The 12,286-nt window shown below is 44.4% G+C and overlaps 1 protein-coding gene across 1 annotated transcript in view; it reads left to right on the forward strand.

Moving 5' to 3' along the window:
• duox (dual oxidase) overlaps positions 1–12,286 on the forward strand; it is a 39,773-nt gene that overhangs the window by 15,652 nt on the left and 11,835 nt on the right. Inside the window, exons 13-21 of the mRNA XM_042324170.1 lie at positions 1,791–1,904; positions 2,781–2,983; positions 3,180–3,365; positions 4,285–4,510; positions 4,784–4,877; positions 6,135–6,310; positions 6,437–6,509; positions 8,044–8,124; positions 10,916–11,094. Coding sequence (XP_042180104.1) covers positions 1,791–1,904; positions 2,781–2,983; positions 3,180–3,365; positions 4,285–4,510; positions 4,784–4,877; positions 6,135–6,310; positions 6,437–6,509; positions 8,044–8,124; positions 10,916–11,094 — 1,332 coding nt within the window. The remainder of the gene's footprint in view (positions 1–1,790; positions 1,905–2,780; positions 2,984–3,179; positions 3,366–4,284; positions 4,511–4,783; positions 4,878–6,134; positions 6,311–6,436; positions 6,510–8,043; positions 8,125–10,915; positions 11,095–12,286) is intronic.

A 12,286-nucleotide genomic window follows, 5' to 3' on the forward strand; every position in this document is an offset into this window, starting at 1 on the left:
TTGATCTCAAGAGGATTAGCCATCAGTGACGCAGCTGACAACAGATACTCAAAACAGACATTTTTTTTTTGTCTCAAAAAAATATAAAAATAAAATATACAAACATTTGTAAAATATAGAAAATGATTCATTTGAAAATCCCCAATAAAAATAACCATTCTGTAACGGTTGTCGATGGTGGAAGAAGGAGAGGAGGTGTCCTTCTTCCACCATCGACAACCGTTACAGAATGGTTATTTCTATTGGGGATTTTCAAATGAATCATTTGTCAAGGTGTCAAGGTGCAGCGTGGTACGTGTTCATTATCTTTTAACTACACTGAACACAAAGAATAAAAATAACAAAAACGGAACAAACGGAAATCATAGTGGGAAAACAGGCTGCCTAAGTATGGTTCTCAATCAGAGACAACGATTTCCAGCTGCCTCTGATTGGGAACCATACCAGGCCAAACACATAGAAATAGAAAACCTAGAAAACACAACGTAATGCCCACCCCAACTCACGCCCTGACCAAACTAAAATAGAGACGTAAAAAAGGAACTAAGGACGTGACACATTCTATCAGATCTTTCAGTACTCTCAAATTTATACAACATTTTGACAGCGTTGGTGTTTTACAGAGTTGAGGGGGGGGAAAAATGAAAATTTTCTTCTTCGTTCAAGTGGTATACATAGTAGCAATGTAGTTTTTCCTCAGTTGCTTTCTGACTCTAAAACTGAATTAAATGTGACATATTTAAAACAGTATTCATATTCTATCTTAATCTATCAGGCAGGTGGAGTTAACAGTTAATGGTTGTGGCCAGAGTGATTCCAATATTGTTTAAATCTATCAAAAATAGAGAACTGGAGAAAAGTACCTCTTGAAGGTCCTACTGGCAGCCAGTAAAAAGGCTATCACTAGGACATGGCTACAAAAAGACCCTCCCACAGTGACAGGGTAGCCTAGTGGTTAGAGCGTTGGATTAGTAACCGGAAGGTTGTAAGTTCAAATCCCCGAGCTGACAAGGTACAAATCTGTCGTTCTGCCCCTCAATAGGCAGTTAACCCACTGTTCCTAGGCTCTCATTGAAAATAAGAATTTGTTCTTAACTGACTTTTATTTGACTTTATTTGTAATTTCTTTGTGTTCCTACAATAAAAACAAAGTATTAAAAAAAAATACATACATTTTTTTGGGGGGGGAGAACTGCTCTTGTTACACTCCATGTAAATGAGGACGTGAATAAGGGGTCCTTATGTTATAGCCGGCCCTGCTCATTCCTGATTGATTTAGGATTTTAAACTAATCTGACGGAGTAAACCAACGGACACATCTTTTAGGAATCAACATTTTTAGAGAAATATTCTTTAAAGTCACATAGGACTATTGCAAGAAACTACACATGCTATTTTCTCAGTTAATATCCATTTTGCCAGTAAAAAAAACATAATTGTAAACACTTTTTTTTTGGATGGAAAGTTTGAAATTGGTATCCTTTTGCCCTGTCCGGACAAGGGCATTTCCAGACAGAGAGCTGACATGGAAATTAATCATATTCAAAGTATTGAGAAAATTCCCAAAACAAATATTTTCCCTTGTAAAATTCTCCTAAATGTCAATTTTAAGATCCAATTATCAAATAACCATTGTGATTGCTACAGTATAATTATTCTGTTGATTGTGGTACCCTCATAGTGAGTTTCTTCATGGCTCTTGTGGTGGCCTACTTAGAGAGACATAGCATATCATAAACCCTATTGTAAGAGATTCTCTGATGACTATTGTCCATGTGTTCCCCTCCCAGTGAGCTTCTTCATGGCCCTTGTGGTGGCCCACTTCAGAAAGTCCAAGTTTAAGAAGTTCCAGAAGAGAGTGGGGCCTGACGACACAACAGAGGAACCTGTTGCTGGAATCACAGGTGTGTGTGTGTGTGTGTACAGTACATGCATGTACATGGTCTGTGTTATGACAGAATCGTACCTCTCTGTGTAGAACAGGTGTGTGTTATGTTTAGAACGGGTGTGCTTTTCTCTTTTCACACGACTGGGCCGAGCCAAGCCGAGCTGGACTGAGCTGGCCTGGTTCCACGTCCACCATAGCTGCTGCTAGAACTATGCTGGGAAGGACAATGTCAACAGAACATATCAGAGCAATCAGAATACCGTTTGGATAGGCATGATAGTGTGAAAAGGGTAATATGTCTGATGTCCATCTCTCACCCCCCCTTCTCTCTCTCTCTCTCTCTCTCTCTCTCTCCCCCTTCTCTCTCATCTCTCATCTCTTCCCACTTCTCTCTCTCTCATCTCTCACCCCCTTCTCTCTTTCATCTCTCCCTCTTCTCTCTCATCTCTTCCCACTTCTCTCTCTCTCATCTCTCACCCCCTTCTCTCTTTCATCTCTCCCCCTTCTCTCTCATCTCTTCCCACTTCTCTCTCTCTCATCTCTCACCCCCTTCTCTCTTTCATCTCTCCCCTTCTCTCTCATCTCTTCCCACTTCTCTCTCTCTCATCTCTCACCCCCTTCTCTCTTTCATCTCTCCCCCTTCTCTCTTCCTCTGATCTCTTCCCACTTCTCTTTTTCTCTCTCCCTCTCTCTCTCTTCCTTCTCTCTCATCTCTCATCTCTTCCCACCTCTCTCTCGCATCTCTCACCCCTTCTCTCTCGCTCTCATCTCTCATCTCTTCCCACTTCTCTTCTTTCTTTCTTTCTTTCTTTCTTTCTTTCTTTCTTTCTTTCTTTCTTTCTTTCTTTCTTTTCTTTCTTTCTTTCTTTTCTTTCTCTCTCTATCTCTCTAGCCTGTGAGTGGCAGGGCCCTAAGAAGCCCCTATTTCCAGTCAGTCTGTTGATCGATGATAGGAGGAAACTCCAGGTGTTTGACCGGTCTGGACCCGCTCTACGGTCACTCAGCCTGGGTACCCAGACCCACCTGGATGTCCTGCTGTCCAGTAACAATTACCGCAGGGCTCTGGTGATGAAAGTACCCAAAGAGTATGACCTGGTGAGTAGATGGGAGAGGGGTGTGTGCGTGTGTTTGTTTACTCTTGTTTACTGATTAGTTTACTCATGTTTACTGATTTGTTTACTCTTGTGTTTCATGTGCCTCTCCTTTGTTAATCTTCACTGTTAGATGTTTTCATGCCAATCCCTGTGTGTGTGTGTGACTGTGATCTCTGTTTGTTGTGGTCTGTCCCCAGGTGCTGTACTTTGAGGACGAGGGCCAGCGTGGAGAGTTTGTCCGGCACCTTCGCTCTGAGGTGACAGACGGTGGACAGGAGCTGGCGGTGAGGGACATGACAGAGAAGGAGCTACTGAGAGAGGCAGTGACCAGAGACCAGAGAGCTCAGATAGTAGAGAACTTCATCAGGAGTGCCTTTGCCAAGGTACTGGAATATATGGTGATTTAGGAGACGCTTTACTGTAATATGGTGATTTAGGAGATGTTTACTGTAAAATGGTGATTTAGGAGATGTTTACTGTAATATGGTGATTTAGGAGACACTTTTATCCAGTGTCACATTGGGTTAGATCCACAACCCTGGTACACAGTATGGACAATGACAGTATGGCCCTTGCAGGAATTGAACCCACAACCCTAGTATTGTTACCACCATTTTTTGTTTTATTTAACTAGGCAAGTCAGTTAGGAACACATTCTTATTTACAATGACGGCCTAGAAACAGTGGGTTAACTGCCTTGTTCAGGGGCAGAACGACAGATTTTTACCTTGTCAGCTCAGGGGATTTGGTCTAGCAAGCTTTCAGTAACTAGCTAACACCAGACACAGACGCTCTAACCACTAGGCTACCTGCCACCTCTACACTCTAACCACTAGGCTACCTGCCACCTCTACACTCTAACCACTAGGCTACCTGCCACCTCTACACTCTAACCACTATGCTACCTGCCACCTCTACACTCTAACCACTAGGCTACCCACCATCTCTACACTCTAACCACTAGGCTACCCTGCCGCCCCTCTAACCTACTGAGCCATTCGACGTGACCACCATTAACAATCGCAAAGGCACCATGCGGACATGTGCAGGGGTTGGGAAGGTTACTTTTTTAATGTAATCCATTGCAGTTGCTAGTTACCTGTCCAAAATGGACATCAGTAACTTTAGGATTACCCAAATTTAGGATCCTAATCTGATTACTTTCAGTTAGCAGTTCACGGTGGTAACCGCCAATGCCATCCTCCTGTCTTTCATGTAGATGAAACAGTCTATCACTCATATGTATTGGCTCAATGGGACAACCCGGTTAAATAAAGGTTTAAAAATGTATACCCTATAAAGGTCCTGGAGATAGAGAATTGTGATGCCAGGGACATGAGTGGTACGTCCTGTAGGAAGACCCGCGAAGCCCTGGAGACTGAGCTGACAGGAACTGAATTTGCCGACGCTCTGGGACTCAAACCGGACTCGCTCTTTGTTGACTCCATGTTCACACTGGCCGACAAGGACGGAAACGGGTACCTCTCCTGCCAGGAGTTCCTCGATGTCATCGTGATTTTCATGAAAGGTGAGTCCAGGGTAGGTCTCCATTTCAATTCCAGTCAATTCAGAAAGTAAACCAAATTCCAATTCCACATTTTACTCATTGAAAAGCATTGACGATAATTGGAATTTCAATGTGCTTCCTGAATTGACTGGAATTTAAGTGGAATTGATCCCAACCCTGGAGTCCGGGGGTCGTGTTTATTAGGCAACAAACAGAAGACAACTGACTGAAACAGAAATTGTCCAATAAGAAACACACATTTTGTTCTGATATTCCACTGTGTTGTTTGTCCAGGTTCTCCCGAGGAAAAGTCTAAACTGATGTTCTCGATGCATGACATCGATGGAGACGGTTTCTTATCGAAAGAGGATTTTTCCAGGCTGCTCAGGTTAGCACTGTCATCAATTCTCTTAAAGGTCCCGAACAGTCATTCTGATTCCCATGTAAAATATCACCCATAATAATTTTTTTGAGGGAAAGAAATGCTCAACATTTGAGGAAAAAGTACTTCTCTCTCATGGCTAACTACCAGGAAGTTGGAAAAGAAAGGCTGAGTGGGTGGGGGAGTTTATATAAATGACCTCGCCTTGACTGACAGCTTTGTCAAGATGCAGTGAACAGTGGTGCGGTAAAATAATCCCAAACAAATTTGGTGATACACAAAGCAATTGCATCAATGATGTATATTTTTGTTATACATCTCCTGTTTGGCATGTCTCTTGTGATGCGGTTCACAGCAGCACTGACAGATGTGTCGACATGACAACTGCGTCAGTTTTGAACGACACTTTCCCACACTTTTGTTCCATGCTGGCTGAAGACCTAGCTGGCCTGTAACTAGCTAACACCAGACACAGTTGAAGACCTAGCTAGCCAGTAATTAGCTAACACCAGACACAGATGAAGACCTAGCTAGCCAGTAATTAGCTAACACCAGACACAGATGAAGACCTAGCTAGCCAGTAATTAGCTAACACCAGACACAGATGAAGACCTAGCTAGCCTGTAACTAGCTAACACCAGACACAGATGAAGACCTAGCTAGCCTGTAACTAGCTAACACCAGACACAGATGAAGACCTAGCTAGCCTGTAACTAGCTAACACCAGACACAGATGAAGACCTAACTAGCCTGTAACTAGCTAACACCAGACACAGATGAAGACCTAGCTAGCCAGTAACTAGCTAACACCAGACACAGATGAAGACCTAGCTAGCCAGTAACTAGCTAACACCAGACACAGATGAAGACCTAGCTAGCCTGTAACTAGCTAACACCAGACACAGATGAAGACCTAGCTAGCATTAGTAATCCCACCCCCTGAATCCAAGTGTTTGAGGGGGACTAGTAACTTTATGGTCAAACTTTATCAGTGTAGAAGCAACAGTCATTTTTCATACTTTGGGTCATCATACTTTGATCTGTTTTCATCCAAATATCATCCATTTTCATGAAAAACCATTGTCCCTTTCAAGGGACATACACTCAGACCTCAATAGCCACCTTCTGTCAAAGTACGTCCACATTCCATGTCATCTGTTTTGTAGCTATATGCGCGATCCAAAATGAATGAACAAGATGAGCACCGTATAATGGGTTCTCCGGCCGTCTTAAACTCCGACCATCTTGTGGTCTGTTCTGCAGGTCGTTCATAGAGATCTCCAGCAGTCTTCTGTCTAAGAGCCGGGCTGAGGAGGCCATCGAGGAAATGTATAAGGCCGCAGGTTTCAAAGACAAGGAACAGATTACCTGGGAGGACTTCCACTTCCTGCTCCGGGACCACGAGAAGGAACTTACCTTCGCTCAGCTTAACATCAAAGGTGACAAAGGCTGGAGAAGGCCAACCAGAGACACAAAATATTCTCAAGATTTCTGCAAAAGCCAAACCAGAGACACAAAATACTCTCAAAGGCTTCTTCTTCTTCTAATGTTATGTATCTCTGCAGGGATGGAGAAGGAGAGGGAAAACAAACTGAGTCGACACCAGCATGTGTCTTTCATCAACCCAGCGAGGAACAGGTAAGATAATAATGTAATGAACATGAGGGGAGACAGAGTGATGGTTTCAAGTACAGGGCACAGCAGGTGTTTATTGCAATGGACCACAGGAGGAGGCAGGTAGCTGGGTCAAGCAGAAGGTCATACACAGGAGGAGGCAGGTAGCTGGGTCAGGCAGAAGGTCATACACAGGAGGAGGCAGGTAGCTGGGTCAGGCAGAAGGTCATACACAGGAGGAGGCAGGTAGCTGGGTCAGGCAGAAGGTCATACACAGGAGGTGGCAGGTAGCTGGGTCAGGCAGAAGGTCATACACAGGAGGAGGCAGGTAGCTGGGTCAGGCAGAAGGTCATACACAGGAGGAGGCAGGTAGCTGGGTCAGGCAGAAGGTCATACACAGGAGGAGGCAGGTAGCTGGGTCAGGCAGAAGGTCATACACAGGAGGAGGCAGGTAGCTGGGTCAGGCAGAAGGTCATACACAGGGGGCAAAAAGGGCAACGGTACAGGCAGAGAAAAGGCTAGTAATCGTAGTACGGGAGATCAGGCAATAGGTAGGTAACAGGAAATCCGATAAAGTACAGGCAGGGAATAGGCAAAAGGCGTCGTTAGTGAGACAGGCAAAAACTATCATACACGGGAGGAGTAACTCACGTGAAACCAAGCACTCTGACAGACATGTGTCACAAAACAAACAATACCTCACAGTGACGGGGTGCAAAGAACAGAACTAAATAGTGTTTGATAATGACCTACAGGTGTGTGAACAGGTGATTAGAATTCAGGTGATTGGGATCTGGGGAGTGACCTGCGTTCAGGGGGATCTACGTGTTTGAGAGTGTGAGCTGGAAAGTGGGCTGGAGAGTGAGCTGCTTTCAGGGGACCTACGTCTTTGAGAGTGTGAGCTGGAAAGTGGGCCTGGAAAGGGAGCTGCGTTCAGGGGACCTACGTGTTTGAGAGTGTGAGCTGGAAAGTGGGCCTGGAAAGGGAGCTACGTTCAGGGGACCTACGTGTTTGAGAGTGTGAGCTGGAAAGTGGGCCTGGAAAGGGAGCTGCGTTCAGGGGATCTACGTGTTTTGAGGGTGTGAGCTGGAAGCAGACGTTACAAATAACACCAGCCCGTTTTCTTCCATCACCCTGGAGAGGAACAGGTATGATAACAACATTAGAACACGAGGAAGAGAATAACTTAGTAACGAGGATACACCCTTATGTATCTTCTCATTGATTTGATTGATTTGAAAAAATGCACTCTTCATTGCATGGTCATTTACTGTATTTCACAATCTCCATTCACCAAGATCTCGAAAGTCATGCTCTTATCAGGGTGTGATTGTGGACATGATGATGATTTACTTCACGGCATGACGACGACGACTTTTTTCCCCCCAACTAACCTGCTATATTACTATTACGACGACTGTTACGATTATTTCTAACAAGTTATTTTTGAATTACTCCACCTTTGTCAGCTGATATGATAAGCATCTGTTTTTTTAACCACCGACCTGCAGGCCTCGTGCTCTTTATTTAAAAAACTGCAATGTCTTCTCTTTCTTAGCTCACCCTCAGAAGGGGACACACAGTTCTCCAGCAGCCCGGGGAAAGACGGGCAGGGACTTCGCAGACGACAAAGGAAAAGGTAAGTTCTCTATAAGGTTGGGGAATTTCCAACCTGATGCTGCTCATGTCACTACCAGAGATCACATCCAACCTCGTGCTGCTGATGTCACTACCAGAGATCACATCCAACCTCATGCTGCTGATGTCACTACCAGAGATCACATCCAACCTCATGCTGCTGATGTCACTACCAGAGATCACATCCAACCTCGTGCTGCTCATGTCACTACCAGAGATCACATCCAACCTCATGCTGCTGATGTCACTACCAGAGATCACATCTAACCTCATGCTGCTCATGTCACTACCGGAGATCACATCAAATCAAATCAAATTGATTTATATAGCCCTTCTTACATCAGCTGACATCTCATAGTGCTGTACAGAAATCCAGCCTAAAACCCCAAACAGCAAGCAATGCAGGTGTAGAAGCACGGTGGCTAGGAAAAACTCCCTAGAAAGGCAAAAACCTAGGAAGAAACCTAGAGAGGAACCAGGCTATGAGGGGTGGCCAGTCCTCTTCTGGCTGTGCCGGGTGGAGATTATAACTGAACATGGCCAAGATGTTCAAATGTTCATAAATGACCAGCATGGTCAAATAATAATAATCACAGTAGTTGTTGAGGGTGCAGCAAGTCAGTTATCTTTTCATAGCCGATCAATTGAGAGTATCTCTACCGCTCCTGCTGTCTCTAGAGAGTTGAAAACAGCAGGTCTGGGACAGGTAGCACGTCCGGTGAACAGGTCAGGGTTCCATAGCCGCAGGCAGAACAGTTGAAACTGGAGCAGCAGCACGGCCAGGTGGACTGGGGACGGCAAGGAGTCATCATGCCAGGTAGTCCTGAGGCATGGTCCTAGGGCTCAGGCCCTCCGAGAGAGAGAAAGAAAGAGAGAATTAGAGAGAGCATACTTAAATTCACACAGGACACCGGATAAGACAGGAGAAGTACACCAGATATAACAAACTGACCCTAGCCCCCGACACATAAACTACTGCAGCATAAATACTGGAGGCTGAGACAGGAGGGGTCAGGAGACACTGTGGCCCCATCCGATGATACCCCCGGACAGGGCCAAACAGGCAGGATATAACCCCACCCACTTTGCCAAAGCACAGCCCCCACACCACTAGAGGGATATTTTCAACCACCATCTTCAACCACCAACTTACCAACTGACATGAAAGAGCCCCAGTAAGCCAGTGACTCAGCCCCCTGTAATAGGGTTAGAGGCAGAGAATCCCAGTGGAGAGAGGGGAACCGGCCAGGCAGAGACAGCAAGGGCGGTTCGTTGCTCCAGAGCCTTTCCGTTCACCTTCACACTCCTGGGCCAGACTACACTCAATCATATGACCCACTGAATATATCTTCAGTAAAGACTTAAAGGTTGAGACCGAGTCTACGTCTCTCACATGGGTAGGCAGACCATTCCATAAAACTGGAGCTCTATAGGAGAAAGCCCTGCCTACAGCCCTGCATCCAACCTCATGCTGCTGATGTCACTACCAAAGATCACATCCAACTTCATGCTATTGATGTCACTACCAGAGATCACATCCAACCTCATGCTGCTCATGTCACTACCAGAGATCACATCTAACCTCACGCTGCTCATGTCACTACCAGAGATCACATCTAACCTCACGCTGCTCATGTCACTACCAGAGATCACATCCAACCTCACGCTGCTCATGTCACTACCAGAGATCACATCCAACCTCATGCTGTTGATGTCACTACCAGAGATCACTTCTAACCTCATGCTGCTCATGTCACTACCAGAGATCACATCCAACCTCACGCTGCTCATGTCACTACCAGAGATCACATCCAACCTCACGCTGCTCATGTCACTACCAGAGATCACATCTAACCTCATGCTGTTGATGTCACTACCAGAGATCACATCTAACCTCACGCTGCTCATGTCACTACCAGAGATCACATCTAACCTCATGCTGTTGATGTCACTACCAGACATTATTTTTCTCTTTTCTTTATTGACAGATTTTCTCATGACTTTCTCGCAAGGCTTTCTAATCATTAAAAAAAAAAATCTATTTACATAAAGTTCATTAAGTCCTTATAAAGTAGGTCGATACCAGTAGTGGTAATGGTTGTTGTGCTTACCTGTATGTACAGTATTCTGTGTCAAGGAAGTGAAGCAGAGTGATACCAGTAGTTATGGGTTTACCATGGTTACCTCGGGTTGCGTAAACAGAGTTTGCTTGCTTTGTGGTTGACCTCATGTCTGGTATCTAGAGTTGTCCACCCAGTGATGCAACCAGCCTCTACTTAACGCCATTATCAGATAACACTAGACTTGAGTCTGAGTTCCTTTCAATATATTGATGATGGTACGATGCTTTTACCATGGAGCACAGTACTTACACTCTATCTATCCTGTGGCTTTGTTATATCACTAACGCACAGTAATACATTTTAACATTTAATTATTGCCCTGAAGAGGAATCCAGCCTGAATCTCACCCGGATGTCCTGTTTTTTATACCCACTATCCTTATGATTTATTTTTTATTGTTCTTGCTAACTCTGACTCATCCATTGTATTCATTGATTGCTGCATTGCTGTAACATAAAGGTAAAAAAAAAAAAAGGTCACAGTAGTGCTTTTGTTGAAGGCGCTTTCTCTTAAACGTGTTCAGCAATAAATGCCATTGAAGTGAATTATGCTGCGGCCTGAACCTTATTTTGGTAGTTTCAGTTCAATAAATTACAGTATGTTGGGACAATGAAGCTTTTCTCAATCTAAACCACTGCAAATGACTTCCTCCTTCCTCCTCCCATGCAGATCGGGCCTCCAGAGCCCTAAGGTCTACGTGAAGCCTAAGAAGGAGCATTACAACAGGAGCCCCGTCCAGCAGAAGATCCAGCAATTCAAACGCTTCGTAGAGAACTACCGTCGTCACATTGTTTGCTTCACTATCGTCTATGGCATCACAGCCGGATTGGCTCTGGAGAGATGCTACTGTAAGTTGTCTTCTCTCGTCTTCTCTTGTCTTCTCTCATCTTCTCTCATCTTCTCTTGTCTTCTCTCATCTTCTCTCGTCTTCTTTTGTCTTCTCTCATCTTCTCTCGTCTTCTCTTGTCTTCTCTCGTCTTCTCTCGTCTTCTCTTGTCTTCTCTGGTCTTGTCTTCTCTCATCTTCTCTTGTCTTCTCTCATCTTCTCTTGTCTTCTCTCATCTTCTCTCATCTTCTCTTGTCTTCTCTCATCTTCTCTCGTCTTCTTGTCTTCTCTCGTCTTCTCTCGTCTTCTCTTGTCTTCTCTGGTCTTGTCTTCTCGCATCTTCTCTTGTCTTCTCTCATCTTCTCTTGTCTTCTCTCGTCTTCTCTCATCTTCTCTTGTCTTCTCTCATCTTCTCTCATCTTCTCTTGTCTTCTCTCATCTTCTCTCGTCTTCTCTTGTCTTCTCTCGTCTTCTCTTGTCTTCTCTGGTCTTGTCTTCTCTCATCTTCTCTTGTCTTCTCTCATCTTCTCTCGTCTTCTCTTGTCTTCTCTCGTCTTCTCTTGTCTTCTCTGGTCTTGTCTTCTCTCATCTTCTCTCGTCTTCTCTCATCTTCTCTTGTCTTCTCTCATCTTCTCTCGTCTTCTCTTGTCTTCTCTCATCTTCTCTCATCTTCTCTTGTCTTCTCTCATCTTCTCTCGTCTTCTTTTGTCTTCTCTCATCTTCTCTCGTCTTCTCTTGTCTTCTCTCGTCTTCTCTCGTCTTCTCTTGTCTTCTCTGGTCTTGTCTTCTCTCATCTTCTCTTGTCTTCTCTCATCTTCTCTTGTCTTCTCTTTTCCTCTCTTTTCTTCTTCTGTCTTTTCTTGTCTTCTCTATCTAGTCTTGTCTTCTCTGGTCTTGTCTTCTCTCATCTTCTCTTGTCTTCTCTCATCTTCTCTTAATTTCTCTTGTTTTCTTCTGTCTTTTCTTGTCTTCTCTAGTCTTGTCTTCTCTGGTCTTCTCTTGTCTCATCATCTCTTGTCTTCTCTCATCTTCTCTTGTCTTCTCTTGTTTTCTCTTGTCTTCTTCTGTCTTGTCTTCTCTCGTCTTGTCTTCTCTCGTCTTGTCTTCTCTGGTCTTGTCTTCTCTCGTCTTGTCTTGTCTTGTTTTCTCTTGTCTTCTTCTGTCTTGTCTTCTCTCGTCTTGTCTTCTCTCGTCTTGTCTTCTCTGGTCTTGTC

Source organism: Oncorhynchus tshawytscha, linkage group LG01 (genome assembly GCF_018296145.1).
Source record: "Oncorhynchus tshawytscha isolate Ot180627B linkage group LG01, Otsh_v2.0, whole genome shotgun sequence".
Lineage (NCBI taxonomy): Eukaryota > Metazoa > Chordata > Actinopteri > Salmoniformes > Salmonidae > Oncorhynchus > Oncorhynchus tshawytscha.